Source organism: Hyperolius riggenbachi, chromosome 2 (assembly GCF_040937935.1).
Source record: "Hyperolius riggenbachi isolate aHypRig1 chromosome 2, aHypRig1.pri, whole genome shotgun sequence".
Classification (NCBI taxonomy): Eukaryota; Metazoa; Chordata; class Amphibia; order Anura; family Hyperoliidae; genus Hyperolius; species Hyperolius riggenbachi.
The window spans coordinates 329205440-329223004 of NC_090647.1; the positions used below are offsets into that span (position 1 = coordinate 329205440).

General features: G+C 43.1%; 1 protein-coding gene across 4 annotated transcripts in view; it reads right to left on the reverse strand.

Moving 5' to 3' along the window:
• LOC137546633 (mitogen-activated protein kinase 14) overlaps positions 1-17565 on the reverse strand; it is a 91469-nt gene that overhangs the window by 45730 nt on the left and 28174 nt on the right. For all 4 annotated transcript variants that reach the window (XM_068269330.1, XM_068269328.1, XM_068269329.1 and 1 more), the window contains exons 2-5: positions 12273-12402; positions 6234-6292; positions 2268-2379; positions 1007-1036 (exon numbers count right to left, since the gene is read on the reverse strand). In XM_068269330.1, coding sequence (XP_068125431.1) covers positions 1007-1036; positions 2268-2379; positions 6234-6292; positions 12273-12402 — 331 coding nt within the window. The remainder of the gene's footprint in view (positions 1-1006; positions 1037-2267; positions 2380-6233; positions 6293-12272; positions 12403-17565) is intronic.

Consider the following 17565-nt stretch of genomic DNA (forward strand, 5'->3'; position numbering starts at 1 on the left):
AATAATACACACTTTTTCTCCCCCAGAAGTGGGGGAAAAGTTGGTGTGTCTTATAGTGCGAATGTACGGCTGTGGCAGGTGGGGAAAGCACCTCTGTTCTTCCTTTAGTCTTGCTGCGTGGGTCTGCATACAACATGTTTCCACCCAGCTTCATTTATACTATAGTCTACTTTCCAGGCAGCTTTTAAAAGAGGCACTAGTTTAGTTATAATACTATAGTATAAATGAAGACCTGCCAAAAGAGTAAGTTTTGTTAGCTATGCAGGCACTGTAAGTCAAGTTTAAGAGAATACTAGAAATGTGAAACAGTGTTGGAGCAGCATTTCAAGAATCCTCACCCATGTTAGTGTTTAAAAAGCAATACTACACACTCTTTTAAGACATCTCACTTCCTAATAAAAAAAAATAAAAAAAAATAAAAAAAACCCTGACAGTAAACCTGTTAGGAAAAAAAATGCTTTCCTTGGGAGGGGGCAGCCTTATGATCTTAATGAGGCTTCCCCTGTCTCCCTCCGCTAGCCCGATCTAGCTCTGGGACCACCGAACACAGCAAAACATTGACAATACCATTGGCCTGCACTAGCAGCTCTCTGCTCGGGCTCTGGTGGAAATAGCCGAGCCATAACGGGCCCACTCTACTGCACAGGCACAATGGCGGACAACCGCTAGTGCACCTGCGCAGGAGCGGCGCCAGGCGGACTCTCAGGGGAGTCAGCCCTGGATCCCTTTTGCTGAGAACGAATGAGTAAGTCTCTTTAGGCTTCAGAGGCTTCCCCTTCCCAAGGTAAATACCCCCTATGGGCACTTTGTTTCCCTACAGGTACACACACTTTTGTTCATCATGCTACAATTGTCACTGTAATATGTCTACCCATTCTGTTAGATGTAGCAATGTCTACATTTTGTATACACCACTGCCTGTATTACTATGCACCCCATGTTTTGCTCTTATTCTGTACAGCACCACAGAATATGTCAGCACTTTATCATAAACAACAATACTTACCCTATGGATAATATCAGCTGAGTGTATATACTGTAAAGTAAAAAGGGAGAGTATTGAGTACAAACAAAGAATGAACAACCAAGAAATGTAAATCTAAGGACTGAACAAGACAAATTCTAATAGCAAACAGGTTGACATATAAACAGTGCACTGAAGCAGCTTTGGAAAAAATAGCCATCTGCCAGTACACCCTTTTTCATGCCCACTGTAGATTCAGCTGGTGAGTGGGTTAATCAGGGGTGACTCTAAAGGTAGGAAGAGGTCAGATTACATTTCTTAGCATTACAATAAAAATGCTACGACTGAAGGTGGTGGCACAAAGTTGTAACAGTGACTAGGATAAAGGAGACATTTGCACATTTGTTTATTAGCCAAGTGGTTTATCCACCAGCCTCATCCATATTGAGCTTTATACACAGGAGATGAGCAGGAGTTGTGTCAATCACTATGCTAGCATAGCCTGTAACATACTTGTAGTTCACATGAAGTAGGATTTCAAGACCTCACTTTCTAAAAAGGAGCCCATCAGACGGCAGGGGTCCATCTGAATTAATAAAGTTTCAGAAAAGTACAACTGTTATCGAAATCCAGAATGCCAGATCTTTAAAGGGAACCTTAACTGAGAGGGATATGGATGTTTCCTTTTAAACAATACCAGTTTCTTGTCAGTCCAGCTGAGCTCTTTGGCTGCAGTAGTGGCTGAATCACACACCTGAAACAAGCATGCAGCTAATCCAGTCTGACTTCAGTCAGAGCACCTGATCTGCATGCTTGTTCAGGGGGCTGTGGCTAAAAGTAATAGAGACGCAGGATCAGCAGGAGAGTCAGGCAACTGGTATTATTTTAAAAAGGAAAAATCCATATCGTTCTCAGTTTATGTTCCCTTTAAGCGACCTTGTTAGGACACCTGTATTCACACTACATTCTCAGCCTAATGGCCACCTTGGCGGAGTTCTGTCTAACGTGTCTGTAACGCTTTATATTTTTTAAATTTGACATATTTGGCAGCAGATTACAGTAGATTCAAGAGCATTATCAGCAGGAGAAGTTTGTGTTAAATGCTAAGCCCGGCCAACAATTCAGCATCAGAGAGGATTGCAAAAATAAAAGCATGCACAAAAAGAACAGAAACAAACATAAATATAAAATAAACGTGTTATCAGAAGCATATGAGTAAGGTAAGAGGCAGATATCCCCCACTACACACATTCTGCAGTGAAAAGCAAGACATTACTCAATTTTTTTAAATCAGTTTACATACCTTAAGCCCACGTAAAATCTGATAAATCAAGAATTGCACATGATCATCTGTGAGCTTCTGACATTTCACAATATTGTTGAGATCTGCTCCCATCAAATGTGTCACCAGGTACCTACAGATAACAGAAAAAAATTGCAGATCTCAAAGTAAAATTTCTGCAATAATTTTTGGGTAAAAGAACACACACACACACACACACACACACACACACACACACACACACACACACACACACACACACACACGTTCTTTGGGAAACACAGTGGAGTAGATAGCTTGTTGATTCTTCAAGTTGGAAGTAGAGACATCAACAGCAATGGGACCCCTTGTACACACCCATTGTAGGTAAATACACGCCCACCTTCAGTGCAGGAGAGGACATACGGAGCATGCCCCAAACTAATCTCTCATGCACGACTCTATAATGATGTGCCCTAAAATTTAGTGACTAAATGACTACACATTACAATGCCCCGGAAGTATTTCTGGAGTTGCAGCCATGTTGCCTGCTAAAAACACATTTGATAAAGTTATTTTAGACCAGAAAAAAAAATCATTAGAGAGCTGCAAAAACAGCATGGATGGGGTCTGGAACACTTCAGCAATCAGGTAGTAGTTTTATTTTTTTTTTATATTTTGCAAAGTTGCAGGTTTGCTTTAGAGGGATCACTAGAACAAATCACATCACTTACTGTCTCTGAAAGCTATTGACAAAAGAAAACCTGATTTAAAAACTTTATTTGAACCTAAATAACATCGTTTTAATTATGTAGATTCCCATCTAACTTTACTTGCCAGAGTTGCTGTTTCGTGGGAACCATCATGTCACTTCTTTCAAATTCTGACACTATTTCTGCACCTAAACCATTCATCTGACCTCAGAAATCTTTAAGATAAGGTTTAAATTAGAAGGTGACAGAAGGGACGGACAAGTTAAGAGGGCCAACTACTGTTGTCAACTGGCTGTGAATTAATATGCAGTGAGTGCAAATATTTGGGTATGAGGATTTCAGAGACAAAGTAAAGGTATATAGTTAGCCTTGCTAGTTATGAACTGTAGCTAGTCAGAAGAGTACATACTAATACCGTTTACCGTATATACTCGCAAGCAAGCCGACCCGCATGTAAGCCGACCCCCCCACTTTTACCCCAAAAAAAGGGAAAAAATGATTGACCCTCATGTAAGCCGGGGGTAGGAAACGCTGGCCGCGTGATCCCCCCAGTATGTCCCAGTATAGCTAGTATAGTGCCCAGTATAGGTAGGTAGTGCTCAGTATAGCTAGTAAAATGCCCCAGTATAGCTAGTATAGTGCTCAGTATAGCTAGTATAGTGCTCAGTATAGCTAGTATAGTGCTCAGTATAGCTAGTATAGTGCTCAGTATAGCTAGTATAGTGCTCAGTATAGCCAGTATAGTGCTCAGTATAGCCAGTATAGTGCTCAGTATAGCCAGTATAGTGCTCAGTATAGCCAGTATAGTGCTCAGTATAGCTAGTATAGTGCTCAGTATAGCTAGTATAGTGCTCAGTATAGCTAGTAAAGTGCCCCAGTTTAGCTAGTAAAGTGCCCCAGTTTAGCTAGTATAGTGCCCCATTATAGCTAGTATAGTGCCCCATTATAGCTAGTATAGTGCCCCATTATAGCTAGTATAGTGCCCCATTATAGCTAGTATAGTGCCCCATTATAGCTAGTATAGTGCCCCATTATAGCTAGTATAGTGCCCCATTATAGCTAGTATAGTGCCCCATTATAGCTAGTATAGTGCCCCATTATAGCTAGTATAGTGCCCCATATAGCTAGCATAGTGCCCCATATAGCTAGCATAGTGCCCCATATAGCTAGCATAGTGCCCCAGTATGGGTGGGTAGGTGGGTGGGTAGGTGCTGTCCCTCCCCGCTCCCCCCGCGGCTGCCGCTGCTATTACCTTAAGCGGCGCCGCTTCCTCTATCCCCGTCCTCCTCTGGTAAGTAACTCATTCACAGCAGCGCGCCTCTCGCTGCTGTGATGACGAGGAAACCATAGAGAGCGGCTTCCTGTAGCGGCGATGCCGTTACTATGGGAACCGCTCTCTATGGTTTCCTGCGTCATCACAGCAGCGGGGGGCGCGCTGCTGTGAATGGGTTACTTACCGGAGGAGGACGGGGATAGAGGAAGCGGCGCCGCTTAAGGTAATAGCAGCGGCAGCCGCGGGGGGAGCGGGGAGGGACAGCACCTATCCACCCATGACTCGCAAGCAAGCCGACCCCCCAACTTTTGGCCCACTTTTGGGGGGTCAAAAATTCGGCTTGCTTGCGAGTATATACGGTAATTAAAAAAAAAAGGGGGGGTTGTGGAGGGACACCAGTGCAAACAAAGATGCCATTCAGCCTCTGCAGAAATTTAGTGTTTCATGGATATTGAAGCAAGATCCCTAGAGCAGCCAAGCTAACATTATGTAGTCTAAACAGTTACATTGGCAGTCAGACTAGTTAAAACAGCCAGCTGGTCCACTTAAAGCAAAAGGCTGAGTTTCAGCCTTTTCTACCGCAGCCTCTAGTGTGAAAGAGCCCTTATGTATCCTTTCAAAAATGATACATGGTGCAGATCTCTGGGATACCTGACTGACTTTTGTGAATGGAATGTTTTTAGAAGTAGCTCTATCAACTATGAAATTTGTGTGAGTAATTGAGTGATCCGCTATTTACTTTTACCAACAATGAAAAATCCAGAAGGGTGAAGTAGACCTTTTTTTCTCTATCGAAATGTCACAAGTTTTAAGCATTCTCTCCAGCCAAACTCAATATAGCCATCACAATATGGAGTCAAAAACAAATCAGATAAGTGTTTTTTTGCATTTTATTTTGGAAAACAGTTTTATTTTTGAAAAAGTTAAAGTAAAGGGCCGTACAGATGCTCAATTACTGTTGGCCAAAAATGATCGCTTATGATTAGGGATGGTCAGTGATTAAAAAAACATTCCAAGTTGACACAAGATCATGCAAAGGTTTTAGAAAGAGAACCCGAGGTGGGAATCCTATTAGCACACAGAGGCTGGGTCTGCATATAATGCCCAGCCTCTGTTGCTATACTGTTTCCCCCCAGGCCACCCCTGCTCTCTGCTGTCCCCCATAAATCACACAGCCGCGCTAGCGACACGCAGCGTGTCGATAGCAGGCTGTTTACATCCACACTGTCACTCTCGCCGCTCCCCCGCCTGTGTCCCTTCCCTCCAATCAGCGGCAGCGCAGATGTAAACAGCCTGCTAGCAATGTCGCTAGCACGGCTGTGTGATTTATGGGGGACAGCAGAGCGCGGGGAGGCCTGGGGGGGAAACAGTATAGCAACAGAGGCTGGGCATTATGTGCAGACCCAGCCTCTGTGTGCTAATAGGATTCTTAGAACCCACCTCAGGTTCTCTTTTAGCCTCCGTGGAAGCGCATATCTAGTGCGAAACGGCCGTCAGGCATCTTGTGCCCAGCACCCACCGCACTTCTGAATGCAGGGTATGCAATTTTGAATGACACACCTAATGTGTACTGTTTTTTTACCATATGATGGAATAAAGCACCTGCATACATTTTACAAACAAAATGATGGAAGAAAACGAATCGCCTCCACTTTGCCTTTTGGAAGAAGGGGGAGATAGTGGCTGCCGAATCCATGGTGTTGGTGGGAACTCCCCTCTGCATTCTACATTACAGGGGAAGGTGTCCAGAGGCTGTTTGGGGGAGAGGGGGGTTTGTGACACTGATAACAGGACCTACCCAGGGAAATGAGTGACAGTAGGACTGATTTGAATATCACTGTGATGGTGAGTTTGAGCCCCCCCCCTTCTTTCTAGGTTGTAATGTACATTTCCAAGTTTAAATCAAATTAAATTCCAGTATATACAGTAAAATATTAAACACAGCTACTTTATAAACACAATCATCACTAAACTGTGTCCCATATGAAAAAAACAAAATAAATAAAACCAAACCATACTCACACATCATTAAAGTCCTCAAAAGTCTTCGATGGCGTAAACACATCTAAGAGTCCAATGACCTGCAAAAAAAAAAAAAAAAGATAAGGCGTTGTCAAATAATTGTTATAAACCTATAGGTTTCTAGGTTATAGTAAGTGTGTGTGTGTGTGTGTGTTTGTGTGTGTGTTCGTGTGTGTGTGTGTGTGTGTGTTCGTGTGTGTGTGTGTGTGTTCGTGTGTGTGTGTGTGTGTGTGTGTGTGTTTGTGTGTGTTTGTGTGTGTGTGTGTGTGTGTGTGTGTTCGTGTGTGTGTGTGTGTGTGTGTGTGTTTGTGTGTGTGTGTGTGTGTTTGTGTGTGTGTGTTTGTGTGTGTGTGTTTGTGTGTGTGTTCGTGTTCGTGTGTGTTCGTGTGTGTGTGTGTTCGTGTGTGTGTGTGTTTGTGTGTATTTGTGTGTGTGTTCGTGTGTCTCGTACACAGAGGTAAATAGCTTCAAACTCCTCGCTCTGTTCTGCCAGGTATGTGCGGACGACACTCAAGCATGCCCAGTACAGATCCATGGACTGGAGTATGGCTAGAAAATGAAGAGAAACCCTGTGCTGGAATATGTGCCTCTGACTATCCTGGAAGCCTCTAGACTATCTAGAGCAGGGGTCAGGAACCTTTGTGGCTGAGAATACCTACATACATACATACATACATACATACATACATACATATTTATTGGCCACTTTCTTATGTGCACATTGCTAGTACCAGGTTGGACTCCATTCTGCCTTCAGAACTGACGAAGTAAACCAGAGCTGAACTAAATAGAAAAATCAATACTTACCCGTGGCTTCCTCCATCAGCATAAGCCCGAGTTCCATACCGTCCTCCCGCAGTAATAGGCTCAGTCGCGTCAGTTCGGGTCTACTATGCCAACGCGAGAGCTCCGCGCATGCGCAGAAGACCCAGACTGAACCCATTACTGGGGCTGATAGCAGCGGGAGGATGGCGTGGGACTCAGACAGGCTTATTCTGCTGGAGGAAGCCGTGGGTAAGTATCGATGTTTCTATTTCGCTCAACCCTGGTACACTTTAATCACTCTGCCTTCAATTTCTGCTGGATTTCTGTGCAAAAAGTGGTTCAATTAATTTTCATGAATTCAATTTTTTCAATTACATTTTTCATGATTTTTTGCTTGTAACTAACCAAAATATTCGAAGCAAGATTCTAGTATACATTTGGCGTATAATAAAAAATTTCGAACACAAAGTAGTGGCAAAAAATGAATGACATTTTACCTTCCTGCCAAGCCAGAATATCTCCAAACAAGCTTTCGGCAGAAAACGTGCAGTTTTTCACATTACAGTGTTCTCCCCAGAAATATTTTCTAGCCGGGTGGTATGAAAAAGTAGCTGGGTGGGGCGAGATGAGAATGCCAAGCCAGTACTTCTCTGTACAACTCGGCTTACAGCATAGGAGGTGAGCCAATGACAGCCTGGTGCTCACCAAAACTAGCCGGGTGAAGCACCCAGCTAAAAGAGCCTGGGGAGAACACTGCATTAAAATTTGCGTATTTCTGCATGCAGGTTTCCAAAGCTTACAAAAACTAGCATTTTAATGCAAAAACGCATGCAAAAAAAAAAAAAAAAAAAAAAAAAAAAAAAAAAAAAAAAAAAAACCCTGCCTTAGAATTGATGGATGAGTTTGACACCTCCATACAGTTTTCAGCTATTTTTCCCTGGTGAGTCAGGCTTGTCCATAGTGCCAGGGAGGGTAAAGGAAACCTGAAGTGTGAAGGTGATGACTATTTATTTACTTTTAAGCAATACCAGTTGCCTGGCTACCCTGCTGATCCTCTGCCTCTAAAGGGGCCCATACACTGGTCGATTTTAGCCATCGATTGATTCTATAGAATCGATAGGTCAGAAATCGATTATTTCAAAACTATCAAGCGATCAATTTGTGGCCGATTGATGGATTTGATCTGACAGGATGGAAACTCTAGGTCGATCTGCTGCTGGTAGCAGATCCATGGCCCATAGAGTTGCATTGGCTCGAATGGTCCAATAATGCATTTAGATAGATTTCCAATAGATTTAGTTCTGAAATCTGTTCCTAGTGTGTGACACACATCAGATAGATTCCTGTCAGATTCGACTTGACAGGCATCTGACAAATCTATCGGATGGTCGAATCTGCTGCAAATCTATCAGTGTATGGCCACCTTTATACTTTTTGCAGTAAACCCTGAACAAGCAATCCAAACATCAAGTAGGACCGGCACCACTGCAGAAAGTAGTATCAAAGCTCTTTTATTACATCAAGCATGGCTCAGCAATGACAAACCCTGTTTCGGGCTATGCCCTTTATCAAACTGCAACAGCCTTCTGAAGGCTGTTGCAGTTTGATAAAGGGCATAGCCTAAAACAGCGTTTGTCATTGCTGAGCCGTGCTTGATGTAATAAAAGAGCTTTGATACTACTTTCTGCAGTGGTGCCGGTCCTACTTGATGTTTGGATTGCTGTGGGTCTTTGTCGGCACTCAGACCTTGACCTTGGCACCCGGGTATTCTACTGCTGTGGTGCTCCTTCTGGATGTCGTTGTTAACCCTGAACAAGCATGCAGCAGATCATCCATTTGACATTATTGTCAGATCTGACAAAATTAGCTGCATGGTTGTTTCTGGTGTGATTTAGACACTACTGCAGCCAAATAGATCAGAAGGACTGCCAGGCAACTGGTATTGTTTGAAAGGAAATAAATGTTGCAGCCTCAATATACTTCTCGATTCAGGTTCCCTTTAAGTCTTTGTTGTACAGACTAACCAGCAAGCTCATGGTGACCCAGAACTCATTAGAGTGTGTGAGGGGCTACAATGGTCCTAAAAGCCCCCTTACTAAAATACTAAGGAAAACAAGAGTTTGCTTTCTTAAAAAAGAAAGAATTTGCGATAATTCAGATTGAAGTTGGTTAATTTGCATATATTCAGCAGTGATGCACTGGGAGACATCTCAGGCTAGATTCACAGTGGGACGTTGCATTTTGATGCCACGTTAAAGTCGCACCGCAAGCTTACAACGCAACGCGCCCAAAAAGTGGCAACGCAGCGTTACCGTCGCATACAGCACATACAGTAAAAAATACAGGCAATGAAAAGTATGCTTCCAAGTCATTACTGAGCATGTGCAAACAGTCCAACGCAGCTAATAACGTGTATAACGCACTGCATGCAGTACTTTTACTTTTCGTGCAGCGTTAGGCACCAACGCAATGTGTGCACTGTGAACAGCACATTGATTTTTCATTGCAGTGAGTTATTCTGCGTTAAATGCTGTTTTAACGCGCGACTTTAAAGTGACTCTGTAACAAAAATTACAACGTTTTTTCTATCATCCTTCAAGTTCCTAAACCTATTCTAATCTGTTCTGGCTCACTGCAGCACTTTGTACTATCACGGTCTCTGTAATAAATCAATGTATCTTTCCCCTGTCAGACTTGTCGGCCTGTGTCTGGAAGGCTGCCAACTCTTCCGTGCTGGTCTGTTCCTCTATGCACACTCCAGTGTGTGTTTTATTTACATAAGCCAGCAGCTTCTCTGCTATCTTATCAGTGATAGAAGAGAGCTGGATAAAAATCCTCCTCTGTTAGGCTGTGAAAGTAGCTGGCTGACACATACTGAGGAATTACAAACACAGGCACATGCAGAGCTGTCTGCAGGAAGCCTGTAATGTTCAGTGCATGAGAGAAGAAGGGGACAGAAGGTAAACACACAAATGATCTTTTGAGATTCAAAAGGAAAGCTGTATACAGCCTGCTTGTGTATGGATGTATTTTCTATGTGTGGACATATTGTACATCAATCTACTTCCTGTTTTGGTGGCCATTTTGTTTGTTTATAAACAAACTTTTTAAAACTGTTTTTGACTACTTTTAATGCGGCGGGGAGCGGCGAAATTGTGACAGAGGGTAATAGGAGATGTCCCCTAACACACTGGTATGTTTACTTTTGTGCGATTTTAACAATACAGATTCTCTTTAACGTCCCACTGTGAACTTAGCCTCAAGCTCACTCCAACCCGAATTATCGCAAATTCTTTCTGTTTTAAGAAAGCAAACTCTTGTTTTCCTTAAGTCTTTGTGGCATAGATTCATCAAGATGTTGGAAACATTCCTCAGAGACTTTGATCCACACTGACACATAGCTTCACACAGTTGCTGCAGATTTGTGGACTTCACATTCATGATGTGAATCTCCTGTTCCACCATGTCCCAAAGGTGTTTTATTAATTAGATTGAGATCTGGCGACTGGTATACTCTGAAGTGCAGTGAATTCATTGTCATGTTCAAGAAACAAGTTTAAGATGACGTGAGCATTGTGCATTATCATTAGAATTAACATTGTGCATGTGAGCATTATCCTGCAGGAAATGGCCATCATAAAACAGGTGCAGTGTGGTCATAAAGAGATGGACATTGTCAGTAACAGGCAGACTGTGGCGTGTAAACTATACTCACATGGCACTTATGTGCCAAAGCGTGCCAAGAACATTTTCTATACATAATTACACCACAAGCCTGAACTGTTAACACAAGGCAGGATATATCCATTTCAGGTTTATGCCAAATTCTGACCCCCAACATCTGAATGTTGCAAGTGAAATCAAGACTCAGACCAGGCAACATTTGTATTATCTTGTTCTTTCCAATTTTGGAAGAGCCTGCGCAAATTGTACCCTCAGTTTCCTGTACTTAGCTGATAGGGTTGGCACCCAGTGTGGTCTTCTGATGCTGTAGCCCATCTACTTCAAGGTTCAGCATGTTTTGTGTCCAGATATGGTATTCTGCATACTTTGGTTGTAATGAGTGGTTATTTTAGATACTGTCCCTTTTTGAATCATTCAGCTCATTCTCCTCTGACATTAACAATGCATTTTTACACAACTGCAGCTCAATGGATGTTTTCTCTTTTTCAGACCATTCTCTGTAAAGCGTAGTGATGGTTGTGCATGAAAATTCCAGTAGATCGGCAGTTTGTGAAATACTCAGACCAGCCCTTCTGGCACCAATAACTATATCCCCTTTCTTCCCCATTCTAATGCTGATTGAACTTCAGCAACTTGTCTTCACCACATCTAGATGCCTAAATGTACTTAGTTGCTGCCATATAATTGACTGATTAGCTATTTGTGTTAACAATCCAATGAACAGGTGTACTTAAAGTTGCCAGTAAATATTATAAATAAATGGTCATGAAAAGTTTGATTCCCTCAACAAATGTTACTCTTTATTCGCCAAGATTTTAAACTGATTGGAGACCATGCTGTTAGACCTTTGGTCATTATCTGGCTGCTGAGGCTGTAATGCACAGAAGCGTGCAAGTACATGGCGTAGGATCAGTAATGCTCTCAACGCACATGCAATGCACGGTGAGCATGGCAAGAAGAGGTTCAAGCCTGTGAAGGTGTGTGGGGTGTACTGTGTATAAGCTCTAATTAAAAAAATCCTGTAATTAAACTTTAAAAGGACTCCGAGCAGTGCAGAAACTATGGAAAGATGCATATCATTTTAAAGCTCTATTTCCCCTCTTTCCAATGATATATAAACCACCACCCTACGCCTTTTAGTTTTCGCTATTTTCGCGATTGAAATTGCCGTGACTGCGATTTCAATCGCGAAAATAGAGAAAACTAAAAGGAGTAGGGTGACGACTTAGGTGTCGCCAGAAAGAGGAGAAAGAGAGCTTTAAAATGATATGCATCTTTCCATAGTTACTTGTATTAACACAGGGCGACTTTTTCCTAAAGTCAGCAGCTCCATTCTGCTGAATGGAGCTGCTGACACTGGGGAAAGTGTCGTCCTGTGTAATACAAGTAATCGCGAAAATAGCGAAAACTAAAAGGCGTAGGGCGGTGGTTTATATATCATTGGAAAGAGGAGAAAGAGAACTTTAAAATGATATGCATCTTTCCATAGTTTCTGCACTGCTCGGAGTCCCTTTAAACAAGTGTGACTAGCCCTAGTTTGCTGGAGACCATTGGAAAAGCTAAATATTTTGATTGTGTTCAGCTACTCACATTCTCATGTTTCATATGCTTTAACAAACGAAGTTCTCTATAGGTACGCTTAGCATGTATGATGGACTGAAACGGTCGTGATAGCTTTTTCACTGCAACACGCTGTCCTGTTCTTGTATCAAATGCTGAGCTGCGTGGGAGAAAAGGGGGAAAAAGACAGTAAGATGAAAGCATCAGCTAGAAGCCACGCATTAAGCACAATTTTGCCATTTACGCAGATTTAAACATATGCGCGCACACAGTATCATGAAACCCAGTAACCATGGTTACTATAAAAATTAGGGATGTCAAACAGGATAAGTAGTAAGCATCAAGGCCTATTACTCTTAAAGAGACCCTGAGATGGGGCCACAGGAATTAAAAAAAAAATAAAATATATATATATATATATATATATATATATAATAATAATAATAATAAATATATACACACACACACACACACACACACACGCTTCCTCCAGCCGGATTGCTCCCATGCCACCCTCTTCTGTCTTCCCATTCGCCTGCAATTGGCCCCCGAAAGTCCTCTGGTCCAGGGCTGGCCGCTTGCGTTCCCGCCACCAGGAGCACTGGTCGTCTGCACAGTAGTACTGCAGAACGCTACCGGCAATTGGAGTGAGACAGGGAAGCACGCCTGGCCGGACTGCGCCTGTGTCAACTGGCCCTGACTGACGGATTTTTCTGTGACCAGTAGCAGGTGAACAGGCAGTCAGAAGAGGGCTGCGTGGAAGCGATCAGGCCGGAGGGGGCTGGAGGCCCCACCTCAGGTACACGTTAATGCAGAGTTCCTTTTCATTGGTTCTTTCCAGACATTTGGAATTCATGTTTATTAGTTCATTACTGATTCATTTAGGCCAAGTTCACATAATGCCAAAACCCAACATTCATTTTGGCGGATGTGCTGTCATTGCTAAGGGCTGGTTCACACTGCAAGAACTCTTTAAACATTACTGATTTGAAACAAGCTCTGTTAAAACAGTGCAGGAGATTTGGGCGCAGCCGGCGCTACCATAGGCCGTAATAGGAATTACGGCTATAGCGGCGCACAGTGAGCAACTTCGGTGCCGTCAAAGGACGGAGCTCAAATTACATTAAAAACAACTAATTCGGCCACCAGCAATAGCTGGAAGTCGAATTACATAATTCCCTACCATACGCATCAACCTAGAGGGGGAATAATTATTAACGCCGCCGGGACTTGTGCAGAAGCAGGGCAAGCTGTATATCGGCTTTATCCTGCACCCAAATCTCCCGGCGGCATATTCATAGGTATGCATTTGAAAAACTCTTGCTAATGCAATGCTATGGGCGATTTTTAAAAAAAAATCACATTGCTCAAGTAAGAACATACACATAGCATTACATTATCAAGAGCTTTTAAACATCACAAGCTCTTAGAAAAAGCTCTTGCAGTGTAAACCAGCGCTAAATGAGGAGCCATTGCAGGGTTCGCTTATATGACAGAGCAAAGATAGGTCATTCTTAAAATGAATGGCAACGCAATCTAGTGCCTACAAAAATATTTTTCCTCAACAGACATAAGACTGAGTGGATCAATGTGAAGTGACCCAGAGAATCACTGCAGTCTTCAACCTATTCATTTTGAGCCCACAGCATAATCTGTCAAATGCAAGGTAGTGAACACTGTGTGAGTGGGTCTTCAGTCACACTCCTTTCTTATTCGGTTTGTTCTGCATTTGAATTTTCAGCACAATGTAGTTAACTTGGAAATGCTTATGTCTTGCGGCAAACAGCAAACTGCTGTGCGATTTAAAATCATGGCAAAAAATGCAAAATTCAAACGAACAAAAACAACATTGCGATTCCTGAGCGGGCCCATTGACTACAAATGCATGGAGGAGTGCTCCCTGCCTTAACATTTTCTATAACTTTTATATGAATGGGACTGAAGACATTCCATTTGCAAATGAGTCTCCAAAATAGATGAAGACAACCTATCAGTAGTTAGTGATTCGATGTACTTTTAACAATGTTTAATCTTTAAGTCAGCCAACGGCTTAGTTTTAACCTTCGGCGTTCCCAAATCGATTAACGTGTACAAGAGGTGAAAAGACATTTTTATATATATTTACCTCATAGTAGAGGCTCTTCAGACTCCACCAGGCTACTTTATTCGTCTAGCCTCCCATCAGTCTTGCAGCTGTATGCGCCTCGTGTATCGTGCTCCTGCACAGCTGTGCATAGCAAGCAGGGCTGTGGAGGCGGTACTAAAATCATCCTATTCCGACAGCTCAGTTTATAAACCCACCAACTCCAGGTACCCAAAATTTCTCTGATCCTCAACTCCAACTTCTTAGTCTAATTCTTACCAGGGCTCTGAAGTTTGTACAAAAATCATCTGACTGACATATGAAACCTCCAACTCCAGGTACACAAAATTGCTCCGACTCCTCCACTCCACAGCCCTAATAGCAACTGTAGCCAAGTGTCCTGGGCATATTCCGTTAGACAAAAATTGAACTATGCATGCCCAGGATGTTCCCAGTGAAAGCTGCAACACACACAGTTGTGTGGGAGTGAGTACAGAGGGAGCAAACAACCGGAGTTCCAAACTGGGCGACCAACAGCAAGATGGAGGGATGTCCAGATGAAATAAGTAGCCTGGAAAGGCTGAAGAGTCTCTAGAACCCAATAAGGCAAGAGAAACTTTTTTCACCTCGGGTTTACTTTAAAGGACACCTGAATTGAGAGGAATATGGAAACTGCCATATTTATTTCCTTTTAAACAACGCCTGGCATAAAGATGGCATCCGGTTGATCTATTTGGCTGCAGTAGTGTCTGAATCACACATCTGAAACAAGCATGCTGCTATTCCAGTCAGACCTAGGTTAGAAACATCCGATCTGCATGCTTGTTCAGGGTCTATGGCTAAAAGTATTGCAGGCAGAGTATTAGCAGGATAGCCAGGCAATATGCATTGTTAAAAAGACAAAAATACGCGTTGCCACATTACAAACGCATAGATATGCGGCAACTGGTATTTTTGTACGCGTTGCGGCCCGCAATAGCGCTAATTACAGTCAGGAATGTGGAATAAGCTACGCGTGGCCAGTCCTGACGGGCCTGTCGGCAAAAACTAAACTAGCTGGCAGCGGGGGACCAGAGGATTAGTGAGTGGCTGCGAGTGCACAGGACTGTTGCAGGGAGCTGGTAGAAGCCCCAGGTGAGTAAAACTCTTTTTTCTGACTTAAGGTTCACTTTAACGGAAATAAATGTCAGCCTCCATATCCCACTCGATTCACATGTGCTTTAAGGAGGGTACACAAATACTATCACCCGCGGGAATCCAAGCTGAATCCCTTGAGCGACAGTGACATTATGTATGGCTCCAGCAAAGTTCTAGGTCCTTTGATGCAAATTTTGGCCTCAGGAAAAATCATAATTTCAAAGTGAACCCAAGGCAAGTAATAATAAAAAGGTCAGATACTTACCTAGGAAGAGGGAAGCCTCTAATATAAGGAATGTGGAACTCCAGTCTTCAAAGACCTCACATATTCCTGGCACAGCTCAAATAAATTGATGGGCCTGAATCTATTTCTCAGTTCATCCTAAACACGGTCATCGATAGGCCCTCAAGGACTGCAGTTGGACACCTGTGATAGTCCAGTAGCTTCCAATCTCCTCCTTGACCCACAAAGATCCTCTAAGCTTATCTGACAAGAGCTTATTAGATATGATTTCATGCCGACACCCCACGCCGTGTACAAGCAAGGCCCTACTGTGCCTGCGTAAATGTGCAAACACGGACGAACTCATGCAGGCTCAGTGCAGCCGTGCTCATTTACAAGGAGGAGCACAGCCTGGGCATCAGTGGTGGTCTTGACGAGGTCTTAGATAGGTGGATGGCAATGGCTGGATAGTGTACTGGTTAAGGGCTCTGCCTCTGTTACAGGAGACTTGGGTTAGAATCTCTGCTCTTCCTGTTCAGTAAGGCAGCACCTATTCGGAAGAAGACCTAGAGCAAGACACCATAACACTGCTACTGCCTATAGAGCGCGTCCTATTGGCTGCAGCCTTGGCCCTTTGAGTCTGCCAGGAGAAAAGCGCAATATAAAGGATTTGTGTCATTTGTCTTTATAATATGGCTGGCTAGTGTTTGCTTTAATACTTGTCTAATCATTTGCTCATCACTGCTTATAACATAATGACACCCATGAACAGTAAACTAGAAAACTATCACATAAAACATTTTGGGAAACCTGAGCTAATTCCCAGAGTTCTGCAACTGCAGTGTTCTCCCCACAAATTTTTTCCAGCCAGGTGGTATGAAAAAGTAGCCGGGTGGGGTGACATGAGAGAATGCAGGGCCATTGCTTCTCTGCACAACTCTGCTTACAGCATAGGAGGTGGATGAGGAGGGGAGCTGATGTGCAGCACCCGGCTAAAAGAGCCTGGGGAGAAAACTGATTACTGTATCTGTCTCGGTCATTTAGGACAGGTTCCCACCTGTAAGAAAACGTACCAGTCTGTGTATGTCCTCAGCAGGGCAGCGACGGACATTCAAACGTATCTAATGTTAAAAATATCTAAATAAATAAAAAGGTGCTGCATTTTAGACATACGCTCTAGATGCTGATGGGAAAAACGCAAGCTAATGGGAACGGACAGTGTCTGTACCCACTAGGCTCTTCACCGCATCTGTTCTTGTGTTGTCTTCTGTCACCTCATCTGTGGTGGTCACCGCTGCCGATCGTGTTATCATCATCGACAAGTGTCACAATACAAATGGGAGACCCAGCAAAAGCCTATTAAACTGCTGGGACTCCCTACTGGACGTGAAACAGACCATAGCGAGCGCTTGAGGGGGTCAAGCAGCGCAGAAGATGGATCCACAACGGAGCACTAAAATTATGCGACGGGGTACGTGATGTATGTGGACGGATCCATCCAAGTGGGAACTGAGCCTAAGAGGATAGGAATAAGTTAAACTCTGAACTCTTTTTTGTAATCTAGAGCGTCTACAGGTGTTCCCCAGTGTTGTAAGCCTTCCCATCAACCAAGCAAAAATACTTAGACAATATTATTGTGCCTACAGTGGGGCAAGTTCAGGTCGTTCTCTTATCCATTCCACAGAACAGTCTGTCCGACAGAGAGGCAGACAGACAGTAGTTCTATACAACAGGAGATAAACTTACTAGAAATGATCACATGATTCTGACCGACAAATGTATATGTAACTTTTGTGAGCGTCTCTCTTTATGTTCAGTAGTTACAAAGGCCTCAATTCACTAAGATCATGCTAGAGATAATAAGGCAAGAGAAAACTTAC